This window comes from Vollenhovia emeryi, unplaced genomic scaffold (genome assembly GCF_000949405.1).
Source record: "Vollenhovia emeryi isolate VEMERY1.0 unplaced genomic scaffold, V.emery_V1.0 DF939206.1, whole genome shotgun sequence".
Taxonomy (NCBI): Eukaryota; Metazoa; Arthropoda; class Insecta; order Hymenoptera; family Formicidae; genus Vollenhovia; species Vollenhovia emeryi.
Genome location: NW_011967160.1, coordinates 164792 through 188582, shown reverse-complemented (window position 1 = coordinate 188582; position 23791 = coordinate 164792). Strand labels below are relative to the sequence as shown.

The window sequence follows — 23791 nt, the reverse complement described above, 5'->3', positions numbered from 1 at the left end:
TTATTTCATAAAACCAGTCCAGAAAAATAAACTATATTATCTTTATTAACAATAGTATAGTTTAAACACAAAAATAAGCTAGAAAAATAAAGCACGTGTAGAATATATCTTTCTGAAACAGTTTATCTTAAAATTATAAGAAATCAAACATAAGAGAATCTTACATGCTAAATACCTGTTGAACGTTTCTCGCAATGGATATGTTTCGAACAATTGTTACATATCATGCGATTCGTAACTGAACTCATCTGTGAAAACTTACAGATTTAAACAGAACTTATGTGCTTTATTATTTATGAGGGAATATAGTATACTAAGCTCTATAAAGATTTAAAGCGAGTCTTTAGATGCAAGGAGAGCACCATTTTTGGATTACCTGATATCACAATAGGATATGAATCTAAACTTAATACATATAGGTACATCTACCTTTCTCAGCATCAGTAGTACAATAGGAATTTTCTATCTTAAAGCTATAACTAAGAGTTATGTAAAAAAAACGTAATATTCTTTCGAGACGTATCAAAAATAGAAAAGAAGATAGCAAATGATTTATAATAGCTCAGAGTAAATATAGCTAGCTTTGTTACAGATAGTTTTTTCGAACAATTCAAACAACTTTACTATTGATCTTCTTAGTGAGATAAATTTCATCATTTATAAGAGGTAGAATATTTTAAAAACAAGTTTCTTGCATGAACGTACCCGTATTTTATATCATAGCTCCAACTCTCGGTTTACACATAGAATTTTTATGTTCTTTTAGCTTTGTACGCACCGCGACCGACACCGGTGGGATACGTATATTCCTTCGGGAATTCCTGGAAAGTATTTCTGCGAAAATCGTTGTTGTATCTTGGTAAGAAGGGTGGCGGGCGATATCCCGTGTTCGGTCGCATTTTATACTCAGGTTTAAACACACGTGTCGCAAACTGATCAGTCTTATTCGAAAGATTTATATTGCTCGTTACGAACTCCGTCGGAGATATTATTGGGGGGCTGTCTTCCGATCCATTGTCATCGCAAGTGAAATCTTGCATCTGACTCTTCGGATTTTTCATGTAATTCGTCACGTTTTGCTTATAATGTTTCTGACCTGTCGGATAATACGGTGCGTTGTACTGACTTACACCTGTCGCAGGCATGACGTTCATACCTTGTTGCGATCTTGAATATGAAACTGGTGGTGCGTATTGAGGAACCTCGTAAGTTCGACAATTGTCTTGATACCTCTTGTAATAATTGGATTTTATCGGAACGTTATCGGTGGTGTTTCTCGCTGGTGCAGCGCAGGTATTCGTATCATTATACGTATCCCTAATATAATTATTCATTTGCATATAAGAATTGTGTCTGTGCTGCTGGTCATGCATGGAATTGTTGAAATTGTTCGGCTGAGAAAACGTAGTATAATTCGTGCACGCAGAATTATACACAACCGGCATCGGATACTGTAACTGCGAGTTCCACGTTTGCATGTATGGAGACGGCGCGTAAAGTATCGGATGCGACATGTAATCCGTCGTATGCATATTGTTGAAATCGTCAGGCCCGAAAACTGCGGGATTGTAAACGTGCATCATCGCAGGCTGCGCTGCGATGTACGGATGCTCGACGTGATAGCCAGATGGCTCTTGTACCGAGGAACTCCACCTAGCCTGATTAGCCTGATTAGCCTGATTAGCCTGACACGATATGGAATGACCGAGAAAATCTGAAGCCATGACAGGCCTCTGTTGTACGCCCGATCCGTATCTGTAGAGCATATTCGAATTTTCTCTATTACTCATAGTTTCCAGCGTAGACGTGGCGGCGACGTGGCTGCTATCGCTCGACATTGGCGCGTTGCATTCGTAGGGCGGCGCGTTGAAAGTATTCGGGATCTGCGACAGCCGCATCGCGTCGCTAACCGAAAAGTGTTGATCGTAAAACTTGCCGTTACTCGGCTCCCACGGCGACGTATGCCTCGCTGAGTTTCCCGCTTGGGTAAAAGTATGCTGCGTATTGAAATGAATGCTTTGAACAGACTGTTGTAAACTCATAACCGACACATCTTTTTGCGCAGCATTGTCAGACGATGGATTCCAAGTAGCTTGACTGCTCTCCAATTGGTTTACAGCACTCGTGCAATGAATATTTTCCAGCTCCGATGAATACTGACTTGTCACATTGACTTGCGAGCTTGTTGCGCACTCATCAATGGGTAAATTGGACGAGGGTGTAAACAGATCAGTGTCTTCATAATTTGTATCTTTGTGTTGCTGATCAATATAGACTTTCGAGAAGTCATTCGTTTCTACGCGACACTGTTCTGACATTATAGGTTCTTGTTCCGGATGATCAACGCTTAAATTCGTATTTTCCTTACTTTGTACCAAATGCGTCTCCACTTTTACAGGATTTATATTCTTTCCATCATTAAACGCTGATGTATCGACTTCGCTTGTCGGTTGAATAGTTTCATTTTTCTGCTTCGCACAATTCTCCACATTTCTTGTGTCAAGTTTTTCAATTCCCGTATTTGACTTGATCAATGTATTAGTAGGTGCGTGCTCTTTCTTTGTAACTCTACGTTCAGCATTGCCATTGCGATACCTGTCAAACCTTGGATTATTGTACCCGTACAGACTCCTTCCATACGGAGGTAGTCCCGTTCTCGGATTATGTTGCATCGGCCTCGAGAACGTCGAATTTCTATACTGCGCGACAAATGTAGCATTTTTTTTAAAATCAACTCCACGATTCACTTTTTGATCGCTTTGAACATTTTTCTCGTCAACAATCTTGTCAGTTTTCCTTTCAGACCCATTCAGTGGCGAATCGACGTTTTCGGGCATATGTGTCGCTTTCTCCGTTTTATTTTTATCATCAGAGATGTTAAGCGTGGATGCATTCCTCTTAATAGACTCTTGACTCTTTGATTTCGACGCCAAGTGTTTCGGCGTTGCTTGTTGCTGCTTCTGTAACGCTTTATCTTTATATAAACTTTTACCTAGATATGCTGTATCAGCCGTCTCAACGGCTGTCTTCGCCAAGTTTGGCTTCACAACAGCACTTTTCATCTCCTTTTCCATTCCGTTTCTCGAAACATTACGTTGTTTTACAAATTCTTGTTTTTTCATGCCAGCTTTTGTATTATTTTGTTTATTATTAAAGTATTCTTTTCCAGTTTTATCAACGGTGCTCAGTGATTTCGACGAAACCGTCTTCTTGGGATCGTTATTAGGACTGGAAGACTTTTCGTTGTCTTTAGTTAAATTTGTACTACTGCCAGCCTTACTACCGATTTTTGTTACATTACTCATTTTTACAGGCGCATCTAAAATAATAGTGTAAATCGTAAATATACATATCTATTAAAAGCAAATATTATATCACATTATATAATTATATAAAACATGTACATATATGATACAAATCGTCATCATCATAGATAAAATGTACATATATGATACAAATCGTCATAAATAAAGCATATACGTATCTCGCATATTTACCTTTATCCTTTGCTTCCGTTGAAGCTTTGTTACTTTCTATATTGGTCATTTTGCAGGTTGACTTTTGTTTATCGTTCACCTTCGGCACACACGGTGTTGACGTGGAATTATTATTATTACCATCAGAGCGTGTTAGTAATTTCAGCTCTTTCACGCCTCCAACAGTTTTTTGTGAGTCAGAAAGACTCGCATGTACCGAGTTTCTAATTTATTAAAAGTATACAATATTGTAACGAAATAAGATACTAAGGTACACGTTTAGATATTAACGTAATAAATAAAAACTTGTTCGTTACTCACTGAACAACGTCCTCAGTATTGTTCTCTGATGTACTCGTTTGATTCTTGTGCTCTTGGCTCATACAAAACTTGGCGTCCAGCTTTGCCGTTACAATACTTTCCACGATACTCAGCATGTCCTCTTCGTTCTTTTGATCAGCCAGTTTATCAGCATTCGGGAACAGATTAGCCGCATCTACATTTTTGCTCCAAATATTCTCATTCTCCGGCATCGCGTCATCACGCAAGTACCTCTCGCCTGTATCGTCCGTCGAGGAACATTTAACAGGTTCTCCAGCCAGAAGTGTCTTCACGGTTTCTGTCATCACCGCAACGTCATGCTCTATTATCTTATCCTCATCCTGCTCTTGTACTTGCTTATAGACAACCGCTCTTATCTTTCCGCTGTAATAAAAAGGCAATGTGAGAGTAATTTCGAGGCGCGAGACGTGGACTGCAATGTTACCAAATGTACCTTTAGTCCGTCCTTTTACATACCAGCTAGTAAAAAATTTATACAAAAAAATTCACATATTAGTGTCAAACTATAAATGTGCACAGATTATTTCAGAACGGCAGGTCGTATATTGAAAGTTCAATGAGATAAATAGAGATTTAATCGCAGAGACAAGATTGTAAGCTTGATTCATCAGGATTCCTCAATTTTACAGTCGCAATCCAATGTTTACAGCTACAAACGTTCTGAAATATCCTGCACGCGCGCAACAGGTGTGTATAAATATGCTATAACTAAGTTTAAGCTCCATAACTCATATAAAATAAAGTCCTGTAATATAGGGCTTGGGCAGAATGGCTGTCTTGTATTCTCAAGTCACAAGACAATGTGCGTTAGGGCCTGAGCAGATTGGCTGTCTTGTACTCTTAAGACATAAGGCAGTTATTGTGCGTTAATTCAAGAAGACAAAGGCTTAAAACACAAAACATAGTCTTAAGAGTATAAGGCCGGTATTCATAGTCCGTTCTTATATTTAAGATAATCTTAAGTATACTCTTAATGTGTTTTGAACCAATCACAGAGCCGTATTAGCCTCTTAAGACAACACTCAAGATGATATTGAAATAAGAATCGACTATGAATACCGGCCTCAGACAGCCATTCTTTTCAGGCCCTTACTTTAAGACAGAGATTCAAAACGTAAAACATTGTCTTAAGAACACAAGACAGTTCTACTCAGGTGCACTTCAAGTGATTATATACTTATACACAGGGTTGAGAAGTAATTTGTTACTTGTAACGAAGCTACAGTGACAGTTACTTTTTTTGGTAACTGTAATTTAACTTCGTTACCTTTCTTCGTTACGTTTCTCTCCATCTGCAACTGTAACTTGACTCAGTTACATTAATAGTTACTTTGTATATATTTGAAACCTCCACAGATCACATTAGGCCTTGCATTTGCGCACAAACGCCTTGTGTCGACATTTTACAATTCATATGCAGATTTGACATTTTCATTTTCATCGCAAGAAAGTAACTGCAAAGCAACGATTCGTCACTTTCTGAGTAACTGTAACTGTAAAGGCCATCGCACACAAACTTGCATAGCTGCATATGCATAGCATAAGAATCGTCTAAACTTCAGGGCCAACGCACCTAAAATTGCGTAGCTGCATATGCACAGCATAAGAACATCTAGACCAATGAGCATGTTATGTAAATCACTATGATGATTCAATGCATGATGCTTGTTGGTTTAGACGGTTCTTATACTATGCATATGCAGCTACGCAATTTTGTGTGCGATGACCCTCAAGGCCTGGGTCCACGATGCTAGAACTTGGACCAAATTCTAGCATCGTGGACACAGGCCTTTAGACGGTTTTTATGCTGTGCATAGCAGCTATGCAATTTTGTGTGCGATGGCCCTAAGGCCCGTATCAGACTACGGACTGAGATTGGGATTAGATTGAAATTTGACCAACCATAGTAAAGTTTACTAATTTCAGGTTTAGTAACGTTTATTCCAATTGGTCAAATTTCAATCTTAATCTCAATCTCAATCCGTAGTCTGATATTGGTAATTTATAACTGTAACCAGTTACATTTTCAGCGAACAAAAACTGTGTAACTAGATACTTTTGTAAAGTATCTTTCCCAATGCTGCTTATACATTGTCGCACGAGGCAGGATTCACTTTGTCTCCTACGTCGTACAAGACTGTTAACGACATCGCGACTGCGGTAGACGCTAATGTTGCGCGAGAGACGTTTGTAAAAGTCAAATCTCGCCGGGAGGCAAGACGATCCGCGAGATAGAAAAGCGGAGCCTCTTCACGTAGGAGCAGAACAACGTTTAATGGACAGCACAGAGAGAATAATATACTAAAGACAAAGAAATAAGGGTTAAAACATACGGATTCGCCGAATGAGACGTATTTTTCAGCCATTGCATATTATGCAGCTTGTTGAGCATTGCCTTCCGCTCTACGTCGGAAGTCTTTTCTAAACTTTCAACAGCGTAATCCATTATACCTAATCACAAATACATTCATAAGACTGGAGTGTCAATGGGGGTATGGCACAGCGATACTTAAATTCATACTCGAGCTGAGATGCTCTCACACCCCTCAGCGGTTTACTCGCGTCCCAAAGGGTATCCCGGGTTATCAACAACTCGTAAACAACGGCTGCGTTCAGCTGCTTCGCAAAACGGCTGTAAAATTTGTAAATTTCATCAGAGTACGCTCTTAGATTCTGCTACAACTAAGAGCGTACGCCAATTAGATTCCCAAATTTTCACAAGGAGGCCAAGTCTGTATCTTGTGCACTATGGTGAAAGTGCTGAAGGTGAGTAGCTTTGTCTCTTTCCAACCGCTCCCTAAAAAAAAAAAGAGCCAAAGCCGCTCACTCTTAGCACTTTCACTAGATTGCAAGATACAGAATTGACCCAGAGTTGCAAAGCGGCTTTTTCCGCTGAGCTCGGGCAACCTGACAAAGGTTGTCACTTGCCCATGTGCATCAGTTTTCAATCGCGGCAGTTAATATACGAATTTCTGACCATCCAAGCTGCGATCCACTTGACACTACAAATGACGCCCTAGCGTCCCTTCTTCTGTTCTCTTTATGAAAAAGGAGGAAGAAAAATGCCTTGGAGCGTCTTCAAGCGGACCGTAGCCCCAATTGACCCATAAGTTTCCCAGAGGCTCGTGTAATAACCCAGAATCTTGAGAACGGCGTTGGGGATGAAATCCGACTCTACTACATGTGGCGTTTATTACAACTTGGCCGTATATACATACACACGTGTTCCACGAGGATCGGAAGGAAGGAACGACTCGTCCCAAGGATCACGAAATATTTTGTTAGTGTCGCCGGGACAGAGTAAACAGCGAGAAATCCGAGTGGAACCAGCCGCTGGATCTCCGCCGAGGGGGTTCGAGCGCGAGCCAATTCCACGAGAAGCCTCCTGCCCGAGCCCTCACACTGACCCACTTTTTACGTAGTTCTCAGCGCGATCGGCTTCTTAACCCGCGTGTCGGATTCCCTTGGGCGTAAACATAAACAGCGAGGTAAATGTTATGGTTCGACGCATACAGGCTTGCCCCCGGGGAGCTCGCGTGTTTTTGAAACGGCAGAATTACGTTATACACAAAACCGGTATGCCGAGGGCACCGAAATCACGGGCCAAAGTCGTTCGGCGGCTGCAACAACGGGTATCCCTCTGTTACCTTGCCAGCTTGCAGTATTCGCCGATGCGAATCAACGTGGAGTTGCAGTAGTAGAACAGTAGCGTCCAGAAGATTCGGAAGGTATCGGGCGCCTGCCCTGATAGCGACACAGCCGACACGGACGCCATAAACAGAATTGCCGGAGGAAAATTTCAAAAATTCCACCGCTAGTCGCCTCGCTATTTGCCAACTGCGCGGATTGGCTGCTGCCGGGGAGGGAAGGTCCCTCGTAGCGTTTTCTCCCGTCGCGTCGCGAAGCTCGCATTGGCGCGACGGTGTCGACGGGACGCCGTCTCGTTGGTCGCGCGAGAAATCTCTCGAGCGCGTTGATTGGCCGTGGGCTAGAGGGTTCTCGAGTCTCGAGAAATTTCCTATCTTGCACCCTAGGGTCTGTTCCTTTTACCCCGACTTTCACCAACGTCGTTTAACGTTAGGTTTGTTCGTGTTGCTCGCACTCGTCGCACTTGGAATCTTCGTTTTCTTTCTCTCCAACACCCGATGTATATTTATCTCTTTTTAAAGTGCAGGAATTTTGGGGGATTTCAAGCAACACAACAAGCCTACAATATAGGTCTATTCTTTATAGCTGAACCAGCTGCTCCGGTTCAGAGTTTATCTTTTACCTTCTAATGTGATGGGAGAGAGATAAACTCCGAACTGGTGCAATCAGTTCAGTTATAAAGGCCTGTGCCCACAATGCTAGAACTTGGCCCATGTCTTAAAGCCTGTGTCCACGATGCTAGGACTTGATCTAAGTTCTAGTTCCGAGAAATGTGTAGCCAATCAACTTGCAGATATCCATAAAAGCTGCAAATTGATTGGCTACACATTTCTCGAAACTTGGTCCAAGTTCTAGTTTCGAGAAACGTATAGCCAATCAACTTGCAGCTTTTATGGAATAGCTGCACGTTGACTACAGATTTACTACAGATTTCTCGAAACTAGAACTTGGACCAAGTTCTAGCATCGTGGACATTGGGTTTAAAGCTTTGTGTCCACGATCCAAGAACTGTGTCAAAGTTCTAGTTTCGAGAAATACGCAGCCAATCAACATGCAGCTTTTATGGAATAGCTGCAAGCTGATTGGCTACGCATGTCTCGAAACTAAAACTGTGTCAAAGTTCTAGTTTTGAAAAATGTGTAGCCAATCAACTTGCATCTCTTACGGAAAAGCTGCAAGTTGATTGACTACACATTTCTCGAAACTAGAACTTGGACCAGTCCTAGCATCGTGGACACAGGCCTTAACGGAATTGACCAATTGCAGTCGATTATTCTTACGACGTTATATACGTCATTGGTCGACAGAGACCTTTAAAGAACAGACCGGTGATCAAGCAGGACGATGCCCTCGTGACGTAGATACAGACTGCACCAGCCATTAGTTGGTATCGCTTCTTGTAGTTGGCAACGTGATTCATCGTTGACAATTGTAGACGCCGTGACAGATGCCGGTCGAGGCACAAATATCAGTGCGCGTCGATCGTTACCGCACCCTGGACCAATTTTTTCACGGTAGAACTGTGTGCAGTTCTCTCAGTGGGACTTTTTAAAAGATTCTCGTATGCATAACTTTGTTACATCTTATATGCACGCTAGACGTAAACGTATTCGGATTATTGTAACGTACTTCGACGAGACTCGCAGCAAACCATCCTCTCGTAAGTCTCTAAAGATTAAACGGAATAAATTACATAGTTTCCATCATGCGGAATATTGTAAACATACGATTAAATGGCCACATTAACCATTTTTCCAATTGCTTACACGAGTTTCTGATTAAACGACAGAAGCAGGCGGCTGGAGAGTTGCTGAAACCAAATGGTTATTTCGTGACGAGTGAGATAAATTAAATTTCATTTGTTATCGTCGACACAAGGCGCAAGAGGGATGTACCTTTATGAACTTGTCAGAATGAACCTTGCGAAAAGCTGAAAACTCGACTGATTGGCACACGGCGATGTAGGTTCAGAGGATCTTGGCATGGGCAGCCATTTCCATGAAAAACGTTCCTTCGAAGGTACCGTTATTGACGCCAGAAAACTATGCCGACGGCTTTAAAAACACCTCGACCTAATAGCGTTCAAAGCCGCCTTTCGATTATTGCGCGAGCACGGGTGGTCGTCGTTTCGAAAAGTATTCGATCCCTCAAATTGGGCGATTCCTCATTTATAACATCTGCCTTTCCAAGTACACGTACGTATGTTACTTCCGCATCGTGCGCTAATGAAAACAACGGGTTACTTCCACGGTGCAGTGTTTGATTTACCTCATTCTGCCCACAAAATGACTAGGCCATTTTTGGTCTCAGCAGCCTGTCGACGGTCGCACCGTGTGTCAGCTTTGGTGCGCAAAGTCATCAAGCGCCTCATTTTAGGAATACCTCACTTGGAGCATAATGAAGTCGTATTAAATCGTTTATCTTAATTTATTTAAATTTTTGCCGAGCGATAAGAGTACGCGCAGATCGTGACACAAGTGTTTGGTGAAGCACTTCGTTTGGGGAGACCGGCTAGCGTCAATATTGTGCTGCAGATATGATAGGATATCGTCGAGACGTGTCGATTCAAAATTTGTACAAGGGTTCGGCGCGATAAAAGAGCACTCGCTACGCTCTCAATTAAAATTCGTAAATATTGAAACGATACGCGTTAATAAGTGAAACTTTGACCCAAGTGATTCCCATGGGTAAATAAAGATATGCCACTCGCGGATCTTTGTAACGTAAATTCGTAGTTTTGTGCGAATTTACATTTTTATTTTCCATCCAAATCGCGCAATCGCGCCGATTATCGATTTTGGAACGCGGTTTTTCGTTGCAAGTTCAATTAATACCTTAACTTTCTGACGCTAATGAGCGTCCTTTACGTTACCTTTAAAGAATTTGTTGCGAAAATTATCCCAATCAGGATTGAAACAATTTAGTAGGGGAAATATAAAATTGGATGTTGAAAACCCGTTATCTCGTATTGGAGAGCTATCTCATAATAGGGGACTGTCCTGTAACATTCCAGTCGTTAATCTCGCATCGGACTGTCGCTCGTTACTGTGCCGTTGAGAGAAGCGCATCTTATCCCGACGCAAACCGCACTTTCGTGTGATAATTTCCGGAATAGTGATGCGTACTCGAAGTAAAGAAAATTTATATTTTTCCCAATGGAAAGTGAAATAACTGGTACGTTTGCTTATCTACGTGCTAGTTGTTTGTCTCTTGATTGATGCTTTTATATCTCAGTGCAAATAGTTACAGGCATAGTTCTCGTACTACAAGTGACCACGTATTGCTTCGTTAACTGTATTTACTATTCTGTTAACTATACTTTAGAGTCTTTAAAGAAGAAACGGCTTACTTGACTATTACATTTTTTACATATCCAAAGGCGTTATATTTTTCTAAGACAGACGTTTCTTTCTCGGAATCTTAAAGCCTGATCTACAACGTGCTCTTTGCGTCTATTTTGTAGCCGATATCTAAATACGTTTAAAAAATGTTTGCAAGTTGATAAATTGTACATTATACAATCGTACATTGTCGACAAATGTTTTATGTATTTAAGCATTTTCATTTCAGCACAAGGAATATATAGGACTGCAGGCCAGGATGTTAGTGTCTAAATAATTTATTTTAAATAAATTCGAAACGTAAAAGTCTGACGCAGGTGGAGGTGGCCAATTAAATTACTAAGTGAATCCCATATACCGTCTATATTCACTGACGATTCCACCCAACGAAAAACCTGTGTTATATGTCCGGTATTTAACGGCGCGCAGGACAGGTTGGGAAAAGACGGTATATGGATTCACTTAGTAATTTAATTAGCCACCTCCACCCAGGTCCTAAATGGCTTTCACGTTTCAAATTGATTTAGATCTTAAAAGGACCACGTTAAAATTTAGCGATTTATTTCAAATTTATTGCGAAAAATATTACCACATGCCTCGGTGGTCGAATTGGTGAGACGCTTGCCTAGTGAGTAGGGAGGTCCAGATTCAAACCCTGGCTGAGGTAATATTTTTCGCAACAAATTTAAAATAAATTATTTAGACACTAACACCCTGCCTTGGCCTTCAGTCCTGTATAATCTTTGTGTTCATTAGATATGGGCCTTGTGAGTTTTATTAATCGTTTTCATTTGTTTCTGTAAAATAGAATGTTTCTAGACGCAAGGAGCACGTTGTAGACCAGGCTTAAATCCCGCAAAGGAGCAAGAGGTAAAATGTTTCTCCGATTGATCGCGCGAAGGAGCGATATAAATATTCTCCGACGAACAGTGGGCAAAGTCTCCTCCCTTCACTGGCGTTAGGGATCAAGGGTTGATCTTCAGGCGGTCGGCGACAGTCTCGGTATGCGAGATCGAACACGTGTCCTTCGAGCTAATGGACTAAATGCCCGGCAATTGCGATGCGTAAACGCCTTGAATTGAATCGCCGGCGATAAATAGCCGGCACGCGACTATGGAACGAGGAGGCTCCTCTCGCAGCGGCACCGCGATTAGATTACATGTTGTCTCTCGTCGGAGGATGCGGTGCTTCTTCTTTGCTAGAAAACGAGACGCGAGTGGGAGGAAAAACATTATTCGTACATTATATTCTAGAGGATTCGGCGTACACGGAGGCGGGTCAAGGTTGTATTCGCTTTCGAATAGATCGGCGCCCCTTTTCCCATTCAGACAATTCCGGCGGACACCGCGCAATTCAATGGGCCTCGCACGGATAAACGGCGCTCCACGAGGAACGTTAAGAGACGCCTGCATGCCCGAACGCCGCGGCCTCTAATCAGGGAGCGAGATTCGATTCAGGTAAAATATTATGTGCGCGAAGACGCGTGTGTGAGATTTTTCCTACGCGCGTTTAATCGCATAATCAATCGACGTGGAAACTTCGAAGGCTGTAGCACTGGTGTTCATTAAGCGGCGCGATCTGCATAAGTTTTTTGTTATCTGGAAAGTCTCGCATGCACAGCCCGATAGTCAGTGGTTAACCCGGTCAGCCTTGAAACTCCTTCCAAAACTCTTGTAAAATGAAAGCCACGTGGGGAGCCGCTAATTTATAGATTTTATCTATGACTGGTCGAAACTTGAATTTTACATCGCGATAAATACATTCGGATACAATAAATAAATTCAACGAGTAACAATTGATTTAGTGTCTTTTTTTTAGACCGTAACGAATCAAGTCAGAGCCAATACGAATCTGCAGACGCAGATGTCCGCGCGGTATCACGATTGTATTGTCCTAATTTTATATGCACTGAAAACTAATTTCGATCTTTATTCGGCTCCTCTTCGATCAAACACGATCTGTCGTGTATGTGTGTGTTGAATGTTTCTAACATATATGTTATACGTATACTACATTAATATCTGTGTGGCATGTATGTTCAATATATTAACATAAATTTAATATACTAGTATTAAACATATTCACGACTAAAAACGTAGTGTTACGTTTTTTCGCTAGAGCTTTTTAAAAACGATTGGAAATAAAAATTCTAGTATATTAACATTCTGTGTAAAATATACTATTTTTACTTCATCTTTTTACTTTTTAACTTAATTGTTTGCCCTAAGAGTTCTATGGCTTACTTAATATATTTTCGATAGAAGAATAGTATGTAATTTTATTAGTGTCATAATTTTTTTTACAAGTCCGTGATAGAAAAATATTTTGAAATTTTTCCACTGAAGTATCATCGTAGACTAGTATCGGGAAGTTTGGACAAACAGATCACGGACAAAATTCGCAATTGCGAATATGCAAATCTTTGTGTACAATTATATTTTTTCTCATTGTTTGAACCACAAGAAGATAAAAAGTAAGTTAAACTGACAATGAGATTAAAGTGAATCTACATCGGCAGAAATGGACGTTTAGAAGCTGAAACACTTTAGGAAATTGTGATTATGAAATCTGTACAAGCTAAAAGAACATATATTTTTTTATATATGTATACAACTTTATGTATATTTTTTAATGCAATTTGGTGATTAAAAGAATCGACGACGCTAAAATCTGTGAACGGATCCTAACAAATGTCTGTCTGTGACACGCGTAAGCGTATCAATTAACGTATTTTTCATGATTCCTGTATAAAAAGTGCGAAGGTTAACAGCGACTTTTCCCCAACCGATGTAAGTTCGGCTCGTTATCCGGGTATATAAGGAGCACGACGGAACACGCGTACTTTCAGTCTACAGTGCGCTGGAATTTGTAAGCGCGAGAAAGCTTTGCCGTGCATATCAGCGCGATAGTAAATTTAGCGACGTAAAGTAGCACGTGCAGCTTCTATGAATTAGAGTGACTTCGCGGAGAAGAAAAAAACAAAGGCAAACACACACGTTCAGTGAAACCCGTTTCTCTCCCAGTGAAAGTACGCACTCCGTTCTCCGTCGTCGATTGATTTATTGTTGGTGGTCGCGGTTCCACGTTTTTCGTCTATGGTAAATTTAATCGTATCTCTACAAGGCGCGACGTAATCTCGCGTTCGCGCCGAGTTACGTTTCGACGATTAATAAACACGTAATACGCGAATAGCAATATGTATTAATACACGATCCAGATAGCGTCGTTGACTCATTCAGAGAAATCAGGAAGAATTAATCGTTGCGTATATGTTTACATATTTTTATCCATCCATTTAAAACCATTCGTTAGATAATGAAACTTAAATAAACGTACAGTGTTTGATTTAGGTGTATACATTCAATTATGCTCTTAAATAACAGAAGCTGAAAATAGAGTTTCTCGAATAAAAAGTTATCCTGTTTAAGATCTGTGTAACTTGAATAAAATTTTTTATTATTTTTTGTAATGTTTTAATGACAGTTTTATTCTTTTTATAAGCATAATAAAAGCGGGTATTTTTAATTATTTTCCAAGTTTTTGATAGTCTTACAGGATATTGAGACCCGTATTTATGTGAAGTTTTAAAACTACAATCATTTCCGAGACGGCGAGTTCTTTTAGTTTGTGCAGATTTCATAATCACAATTTCCTAAAGTGTCAGCTTCTGAACGTTCATTTTTGCCGATGTAGATTCACTTTAATCTCAGTTTAACTTACTTTTTATCTTCTGGTAGTTCAAAAAATTAGAAAAAGATAAAACAAATTAAGCCGAGATTAAAGTTAATCTACATTGGCAGAAATAAACATATGTGGTTTAAGATAACTCGATAGTTAATTATTTGCAAACCATTTATTGTACTTTACGTACGGCCAGACAGATTTTTAAATAACATGCAATTTTTACTGTTATTGAAAATATCAGTTTTTTCTAATTCCTTTCGCCAAATTTCTTCTAAGATTTTACAATCTTAAAACATCGGGCGATAATATGTTTTAGTTCAAAACTTAGAATAGAAAATGTAACGATTTTTAATGAACGAGGAAAATATAATTCCATATCATGTATGATTACTTGCACATCAAATGTAGTTTATCTTACGCAAAAATATAGACAATATTTGTGACATTAGAATTTTATTACCGATTTCAAACTTTTACATATAAAGTTTTACACTGTTTTAGGCTACTATCTGTCTATATTTTTGTAAGTCCTAAAATAAACTACTCTTTTGTTACACGATAGTGTCACATTTAAAAAAAAGATTTGTCTCGCTGATGGAAGAAGTACAAGTCACGTGGCATCAAAAACTTAATTAATTTACCTATGGAAAATATTAGAATCATTTAAAAAAACTGTATCTTTTAAACGGCGTCCGTTTCAAAAGTCTACAACTCGCGTACAAATTTTTTCGAATCCACTCCGTGTAGAAAAAATACTTCAAATAAGCACATTAAACTTGAAGGCAGTTGTTTTATCAGTAATTAAATTATCGGCGATTGAGTTTATTACTTCCGTCAATTGAAAAAGGAAAATCTGCAAATTCACAGATTGAGTTTTTTTAAATATAAGATTACGTACTGCTTTATTGGCTATCAGGGTCATAAATTAATCTTTTCGTTTCTTCGAAATACTCTTTCTGAGCCAATTATTACAGTTTACGATCTCAATTATTTTCTTGCGTTAAACGTTCAATTTCAATATTTTGGATTTGCTATCCGCTCATTATCTCTTCGATCCGCGAAAACTATATCGTTTTGTCCAATTGCGATGCGTCACTTTTATTTTCAAAATTAATCTATCATAAAAATGCAAAGTGCTAAATAAAATTTTCAATAATTTTTTTATGCCTACAACAAATGTTTTGCAATTCGCACAGTGTATTGTAGACAGAATGGTGAGTTAACATAAAATAAGAATTGATGATTGACAGTTCGTGATGTCCGTAGTAGGCAAAAAGGGGGCCATATATTTAATTGAGTCTTTCTTGCATATCCATTTGCGTTTCATTTTCTTGCGTTTTGTTTTTTATGCGTTCGCTGACCTCTTTAACGGTCGGTAACTCTGCCCATTCGTTGAATTTCTATTTAAATCTTTAGGAAACACATTTTTAATCATTTATAATTCAATATAGATTCAATATTACGTAAGAAGAAAATCGACTTTAAAATTTTCTACATAAATTAATTTAATACGATAAAATTAATATAAGTTTTATAGTGTTCCTTTCCTGAATTTGATAATTTTGTGTCTCGTAAATTTTTTTTTATTATAATGCATTTTTGCGCATCCTATGTATTGTAAAGACCTTGCGCTTTTGTGCCTCTATATACTCTATTTGATAAGAGTGCAACCATTATTGTGCATTTTATCTTTTCGATAATAACATACATTATATCATTACATACATACATGTATTCTCACTCAAGTAGTGCTATAGTAAGTTGTGAAATATATTTTGAAAAATTTGTAAATATATATATATGTATCTTTAGTCATACATAAAGTACGATAAATGCGTTTTTAAATAATTGATCGTTGAATTCTTTATGCTGAAAATATGCATTTTGCAAAAGTGTTAATAAGATCGCAACAGCCGATCAAGATTCCCGTCTTCATCTGTCCATTTTTGCACTTATTTACATTAGTAATTATTAAAATTATAAAATTTATATAAATATTATATTGTGAATTTTAAATAACTAATATCCCTTTTTGGTTTCTGATTGAAAATTACGTTTCATTGTGTACAGTTAATAATAGTGTACGATGAAACGCAGACAGGTCTTTTTAAATACGATACTTTTGTATAATATCCGCAAAAATTTATCGTTGAAATAGCAGTTAATTATCTAATCGATTAGAAAGTAATTTTTCATTACATTTATAAATGCAATATTTATATTAAAAATGTAGAATATTGTATGCTCTTGTAAACACGCCGAAAGATTTACATACTTATTTGTTCGTCGCTTTTGTGCATGAAGCTGGCTTAATCCAGGATGGCTGTTGAAGCTGATCGCTGGAAGAAAAAGACCTATACCGATCGGCTGCGCAAGGTAGCATCGAGACGCGTGCCGATCTTAGCGTGGTTACCGAAATATAACTCGGAAAAGTTCCTCAGCGATGTCATAGCCGGCATAACAGTCGGTCTTACCGTTATGCCACAGGGACTCGCGTATGCAACATTGGCTGGATTGGAACCGCAGGTATACATAATGCAATCTTACAAATGAAACATCGACTCCTTACTCCACAGAGTTAGATGGGATCATCAATGATAAATGACAAGCTTGCACAAGCTACATATTTCCTGTCATTGACAATTGCGTACATTTACATTTGAAAAGAAATGAGGCTGCGGATCATTGAATATTGACTGTCGACGTTCATCTCCAATACAGATTGAGAGTGTATCATTAATATCATGTTCTGTTTCCAGTATGGTCTTTACTCGGCATTTATGGGTGCGATAGTTTACGTGATATTTGGCTCCTGTAAAGATATTACAATCGGCCCTACCGCGCTCATGGCACTAATGACTCACGACTATGTGCGAGGAAGAAATGCTGATTTCGCCATACTTCTAGCATTCTTATCCGGTTGCCTGCAATTACTAATGGCATGCTTACGTTTAGGTATGCTGACTCAAACGAATAAGAAAATGCTTTATTTTAAGTGAGCATAGGATATGCGATAGAAAGTAAAAAATTTCAAGTGATAAAAAAAGTATTTCCATTCAGAAATGCGCAAGGTAAGACTTACGCGGGGTACGCAGTCTATGCGCGAGAGTTACTGCAGGTTTTAAGATTTCCGAGTAAAACCATCATACTTTCAACTAGTTTTGCACATGTCCTTGTTACATACTTCGGCATGGTTTATTTACTTGAGCTTAACGTGAAGATACAATTTTCTAGGTGTACTTATAGACTTTATCTCGATACCAGTCACTGTGGGCTTCACCTCAGCAACGTCCGTCATAATCGTTGCTTCGCAATTGAAAGGATTGTTGGGATTAAAAATCTCATCCCAAGGATTTCTGGATACTTTGATTAAAGTCTTTCAAAATATCGGTGACACGAGTCCATGGGATGCTGGGATGAGTATCTCTTGTATCGCAATTCTACTGTTGTTTAGGGTAATAAACCTTTACATTCGTATTGTATCTGATATGTCCTCTTGATAATATCAATACGTCGTAATTTACAGAAAATGAAAGACGTCAAGTTGCATGCCATCGGCAAGAAGTCGACGAATTATCAGCGTATATTCGCGAAAGCGATATGGCTGATCTCCACGGCGCGGAATGCCATTATCGTTGTCACTTGCTCCGCCATTGCTTACAAGTATGACTCGTCCGAGTCTGGAGCTCCGTTCATTCTGACGGGTCCAGTGAGATCAGGTCTTCCACCGTTCGGTCTGCCACCTTTTTCCACGCAGATAAATAATCAGACTTTTACCTTCACGCAAATGTGCTCCGAATTGGGTACTTCCATAATATTGGTGCCGATAATAGCTGTGCTCGGCAACGTAGCCATAGCTAAGGCCTTCATGAACGAGGGCAAAGTCGACGCTTCCCAAGAACTCCTGACGCTTGGGATCTGCAACGTTCTCGGGTCTTGCGCGAGTTCTATGCCAGTTACAGGATCGTTCAGTAGATCAGCAGTGAATCACGCCAGCGGCGTGAAAACTCCAATGGGTGGACTGTACACCGGAATTCTAATTTTGCTGGCCCTCAGTCTACTTACACCATACTTCTATTACATCCCGAAAGGTAGCGAGGCATTTTAACGCGCGCAACAACATACGAAGAGTACCAATTTGGTGTAATTATTTTTTTTCAGCTTCATTATCGGCCGTAATCATTTGCGCGGTAATATACATGATCGAATACGAGGTTGTGAAACTGATGTGGAAATCGAGCAAAAAAGATCTCGTACCGATGTTTGTTACGTTTTTGTTTTGCCTCATCATCGGTGTGGAATATGGTATTTTATTAGGGGTCGGCATAAATTTGATGTTCCTGTTGTATCCTTCTGCAAGACCTACAGTTCACGTCGACAAGTACACGGTAGGTAGCAAAAAACTCAAGCGAAAGAATCTCTATTCTCTTTTTCTTCCTCGCTATTCTACATTGTTAACTGTAGAACTGTGAACAGAGGAATGTAGAACTTGACGTTGAATTCAGTCTTTTCCAAAATGGTATGATTTTTCTGTTATCCGCCTAAATATTATGTTTCGATGAAATTACTTTTGTTATAGACCGATTGTGGTGCAGAATATCTGTTGGTTACTCCAGGAAACAGTTTATATTTCCCAGCTGTCGACTTTATAAAGCAGTCAGTTGGTAATGCTGGTATAAAGCAAGGATCTAGTCAAGTACCGGTCGTTGTTGATTGTAGATACATTTTAGGGGCAGACTTTACGGCTGCTAAGGTAATATATATTTTTCTAGAGAATTGAATATGTTCGACACATTCGCTGCCACATTAGATTTTGTCCACTCTTACAGACTACGTTATATCTCTCTGTCATATTTCGATTAATAATTACTCGATATACATAATCAGAATCTCAGACCACACATGTAACTATAATATAATATTTTTCATATTATCTGATACCAACGAGACCATTATTTTCATAGAATGAACAGCTGGCTGTTATATACATATACATGCGATATTAACATAAAAATTAAATGTGTCATAAAGACAAATAGTAGCAAATGTGTTAAAATAATATCATTAAAATGTAAATCGTGCTGAATTCAATTATTGCTTCTTCCTCAATTTAGGGTATGAAAACATTGATCAATGAATTTAGTAGTCGAAAACAGGGATTGTATTTCTACAACCCAAGATCGGATGTGGTTACTGTTTTGAAAGGTGCCTGCGGCGATGAATTTCAGTACGTTTCAACTCAGGAAGAGCTCTCTTACTTATTATCGACAATTCAAGGTAATCGAATTATACACTACAGTAGTATTATAATATGAAGTGTGATAATTGTTTACGAAAGGTGCCAAGATTATTTTGATTTGTAAATATAAGATTTCTAGCAATAAGCGTAATATCTTTCATGGTAGATAGAATTAAACTACATAAAAAAGGTCGCCTAATGTTTTACGATTTTTGTAATAATTAATCAGAAATTAAATTCTCAAATGAGATGTTACGTTTTATAAATAATTATAATTTATCAATATCATAATATTAAAATTTTAAGAATATTTCTATGTCTAAGAAAAATGTATGCATTGTTCTATTTTCAGACAAATCTTCGCAATCACTTCTTGAGCCAACACATGACAAATTACATGCGTCTTTAACATTACATAATTCGGAGATGATTCACAGAAATGCGCGTGGTTCCTGCCATGAACTCAGTGAAGTCACAAGTACACTTTTACACGCGACTGCCAGTTGAAGTTAAATTTCTTATATTTGACTTTTATATATTAATAAAAAAACAAGAAGTTTTATTAAACAGAATGTTACATAGTTACAATCTTTATTTAAATGATATTAAGCACACGAAACAATAAATTAAAAGCGACGTAGAAATAAAGTTATTTCTTAACATGAGAAGGTTTTATTCTTATTTCTTAGTGCAAAAAATAATTTTGCAATTTAGAAGTTATAAATAATCCTGCTGCTTGACCTAATGTTTACTTTCCTAATGTATATTAAGCATTATTTCAATCTCGTCTTCATATTCATATGTACATAGTAATACATAGAAAAGTACAATCTTAGTTGGCACTTGCACTACTGTTGCATATATATAATCGTTGTTAACAAAAAACCGTATCACACAATGTAGTGAAGGTACACAAGAGTCCATCACCAGAAGAATTATTTTATGTTATAAAAAGAACGTGTATTCGTTGTGTATATTCGATGTAAATGTAATAATTGTTACAAATGTAACGTAGAGAGTAATAATACTCAAAAATATTGCACTGAAAAATCTCATTCTTGTCATCTATTCGATTTATATCTAATAAGAAATAATGTACTCGTGTATCGATCGATAAAATGCACCCGCATCTCTCTCTTTGTGCTCTCTCATACGTAATGGAAATCACAAATTCTCATACTTACGTAGTTTTACTTTGTTGTCGGGCGGTATATTAGATTTATACTTTTTCGTATAAATTTGGCGTAGAATCTAATTTAAAACAAGAGTAAAATAATTGGTTTCTTTGCATTAATTTTAAATGGTATATATAATACTCTAATATATCTGGAATACTTTTATAAAATAATTTTAAAGATAGAACTCTTTCTGTTATTATTTAATCCCAAAACGCGTAATGTTGATTTAATTATTGATTTAATTATTTTTAAATGAATTAAACAAGAGTAGTCATTTAATCATTTTCTATATACGTGAAAATGAAGACTGCTCGAATAATTTCCACCGATTCTTTAGGGCCCCCATATAAAATTCATCCTTTACACGCGTTCAATAAAGACCAGAGACAACGTCTGTCACTTTCCCACGTTTCCCAATCAACGAAGACGTCGTGTTTCTTCGACTAATTGGATTTTCTTTAATTTGCTGATTTCCCGAATACTTGCCAGCGTTAAAACGACTCTTTCCGAGGCCAAATGTGTCGTACGTTCGTCCAGCAAAAATCCCCGAGTCGTTCGGTCTGCTAGAGAACTTATTGCCGACCTTATCCTTCTGACAAAAGGAATTGTGCCGTATACCACTTTTGGACAATATCACCGGCGAGTCTTCCGAGCTAGTTTCGCCCTTGCTCTTCGCATAATTCAACTCATTATGATAATTCCATTCACGAGTTCTTTGCTCGTCGTAAAATTCGTCGCTTTTCAATTGCTTGTTGTTAACGTGATACAGTTCGTCATTCTTCAGCTGGTTGCTTCTAGAAACGAGATTATCCCGCCGCCCCTGATGATCCAAGTCCGAGGAATTGCCACAGAAGTCTTCTAGTCTGACCGCCCTCGATCTCAGCTGCTTCTCGTCGCGGGACTTGACCGCCTTCGACTGACGCTTGTCCCCCTTGTTCCACTGATTCTGCTCTTGCGTAATAACAATGTCGACCATCGAATCTAGACCCTCGTCAATCCTGTCCAGCGATTTCGTTATCAGACTGGGAGACTTGGGCGCGTCGATCGATCTCGGTCGTCTCGTGACAACGGGCTTCAGATTGAAGTCCGTGATATAGAAGAGACCGCTGTCGCTGTCCCCCTTCGACGAGCATTGATCCCTCTTCGATCCGTGAAGGGAGATGTGATGGAAGGATTCCGATCGGCGCATCTTAAATCTGGAAGGATCCAGGTGCTGCTCCTGTTTACCGTGATTCTCCGACTCGTTCGATCTCTCATAATTCTGCAAGCTGCGGTGCTCGTCGAAGGAGTTTAGGCTCTCGAACTTCCTGATGCGACACTCCACTCTACTCCCTGACCGTCTCGACTGCGGGCTGGACATGTTCGATTCGAGATAATCGTGACTAGCCGAGCGACGTAGGTACTTCCTCTTTTCTATCTCGCTCCTGTACTTGGAGCTGTGCCGATGAATCGTCCGCTGATCGGCCGATCGTCCGGAGGACGTCTCGAATCCCTTGGTAACAGAATCGAACTGCCTGTAGACGTCGATCTGCCTGCCGATCGGTCTGACATCCGCGATCATCTTCGACTTCGATACCTCGTAGCTTCTCAACGTTTTTCGGCTTTTCGCGTCGTTATCCCCGAAGTGACGCAGATCGTCGAGACTCTTTCCTAGCTTAACGTCGATACGACTCGGGCCTATCAGTACAACGTCGCTCTTGGTCTGCTTCTGCAAGTGATCCTCACCGCTCCTCATCTGTCCGTCGTAGATCTGATGTTTGCTGTTATACTTGAGCTTCGAGGCACTCAGCAACGAATCGCTGCCGTCACCCAGGGTCTCCTCCTCGACCTCCTCGTCGTGGGAGTTGTACATCTCCGTGGGGTCGGCGAAGTCACAGTGCCTGGCGGCCAGGATGGCCGACAGGCACGGCGGTGCCCTTCGTGGCGGCTGCGGATGTAGAATAGCCGGCACTATTGCCTCCTCCACGTCAGGTCCCTTCACGACGATCTTGACGCTGCCCTCCATCGACGATTTGGACGTTTTGCGCGGCCCGCCGGGGCTCGATCTCTTCGTGCCATCCGAGTCCGTGCTGTAGTCTTGATCGTTGCCGAAGTAGGTCACCTGCTCGCCCTTCATCGGACTTTGAAACGCATTCGGGCCCGCGTTAGATTTCAGCATCTTCAATTCCGCGTACTGGTCCACCTTGGATACCTTGTCGTATACATAACTCTCGGAGTTATTTAACGATACTTTGGAATTCGAGCGGTACAAGTCGTTTTTATCCGATTTCTGTTCGTTGCGGGTGATCTCGTGATCGTTATTAGCACGACGGTTTAGCTCCTGAGTCTTGTCGCTGAATTCTTCCTCGGCATCCTTCACTATGATCCGCAGCTCCTCGATCACGTCGTCTATCGTCGTCTCTTGATCGTTGCTTTGCACAGGTGAGGCTTTTTGCCGATTGGTCCTCGCCTGGTGCTTCGTGTCCTCGGGGCTGCTGGATCTCTCCGAGGAGCTGATACCTTCGTCCTCCGCGTGCGAGGATACTTTCGGACTTTTAGCGGCGATGAGGATCGTCGACGCGGACTTGTCCCGTTGCTCTTCCACATTGCGGTCGTTCCGTTTCTCGAGCTGCATCTGCAGAAGCGATACCTTCTTGCTGAGCATTCTGCAGGTCTCCTCCGCGCGCGTCACCCTGCGCTGCAGAGCGTCCACGTCGACGCAGTTGTGTGTCCACTTCTGAACTTCCTTGTGCAGTAAATCGGTTAATGCGTCCTCTTCGCGTCCGTCGAATTCTCTCAGCCATTCCTGAAGTACCTGCGGCTCTAAGCCAGCTTCGCAGGCCTCAGCCTAAAAGAAAGCGAAATGTTTGCGTGTCGATATAAGAAACTAATAAATGCGAGTCT

At 39.8% G+C, this 23791-nt stretch overlaps 3 protein-coding genes across 11 annotated transcripts in view; 1 reads left to right on the top strand and 2 right to left on the bottom strand.

Moving 5' to 3' along the window:
- Window positions 1-2: 2 nt before the first annotated feature.
- LOC105561486 (probable serine/threonine-protein kinase DDB_G0282963) lies at window positions 3-8209 on the bottom strand. Of its 4 annotated transcripts, none has more exons than XM_012011500.1 (5): window positions 7466-7537; window positions 6152-6269; window positions 3798-4181; window positions 3498-3700; window positions 3-3319 (listed from the first exon to the last, which is right to left on the bottom strand). In XM_012011500.1, the coding sequence occupies exons 2-5, from the start codon at window positions 6262-6264 to the stop codon at window positions 753-755; spliced, it is 3267 nt and encodes a 1088-aa protein (XP_011866890.1). In that variant the 5' UTR covers window positions 6265-6269; window positions 7466-7537; the 3' UTR covers window positions 3-752. The 4 variants fall into 4 exon arrangements, with proteins under 4 accessions (XP_011866890.1, XP_011866891.1, XP_011866892.1 ...); XM_012011501.1 differs by lacking the exon at window positions 7466-7537 and adding an exon at window positions 7037-7194; XM_012011502.1 differs by lacking the exon at window positions 7466-7537 and adding an exon at window positions 6340-6362.
- Window positions 8210-8870: 661 nt separating this feature from the next.
- On the top strand, window positions 8871-20398 carry LOC105561483 (sodium-independent sulfate anion transporter). 5 transcript variants are annotated; one of them, XM_012011492.1, is made up of 12 exons: window positions 8871-9126; window positions 9256-9485; window positions 11616-11677; window positions 12061-12264; window positions 16796-17017; window positions 17251-17446; window positions 17726-17946; window positions 18018-18582; window positions 18653-18879; window positions 19071-19244; window positions 19606-19768; window positions 20083-20398. In XM_012011492.1, the coding sequence occupies exons 5-12, from the start codon at window positions 16811-16813 to the stop codon at window positions 20235-20237; spliced, it is 1908 nt and encodes a 635-aa protein (XP_011866882.1). In that variant the 5' UTR covers window positions 8871-9126; window positions 9256-9485; window positions 11616-11677; window positions 12061-12264; window positions 16796-16810; the 3' UTR covers window positions 20238-20398. The 5 variants fall into 5 exon arrangements, with proteins under 5 accessions (XP_011866882.1, XP_011866881.1, XP_011866884.1 ...); XM_012011491.1 differs by lacking the exon at window positions 11616-11677; XM_012011494.1 differs by lacking the exons at window positions 9256-9485; window positions 11616-11677 and having other exon boundaries at window positions 8871-9027.
- Window positions 20308-23791, bottom strand: part of LOC105561485 — a 58945-nt gene continuing 55461 nt past the window's right edge. For both annotated transcript variants that reach the window (XM_012011496.1, XM_012011497.1), the window contains exon 6: window positions 20308-23735. In XM_012011496.1, the coding sequence (XP_011866886.1) occupies window positions 21279-23735 (2457 nt within the window). In that variant the 3' untranslated portion in view covers window positions 20308-21278. The remainder of the gene's footprint in view (window positions 23736-23791) is intronic.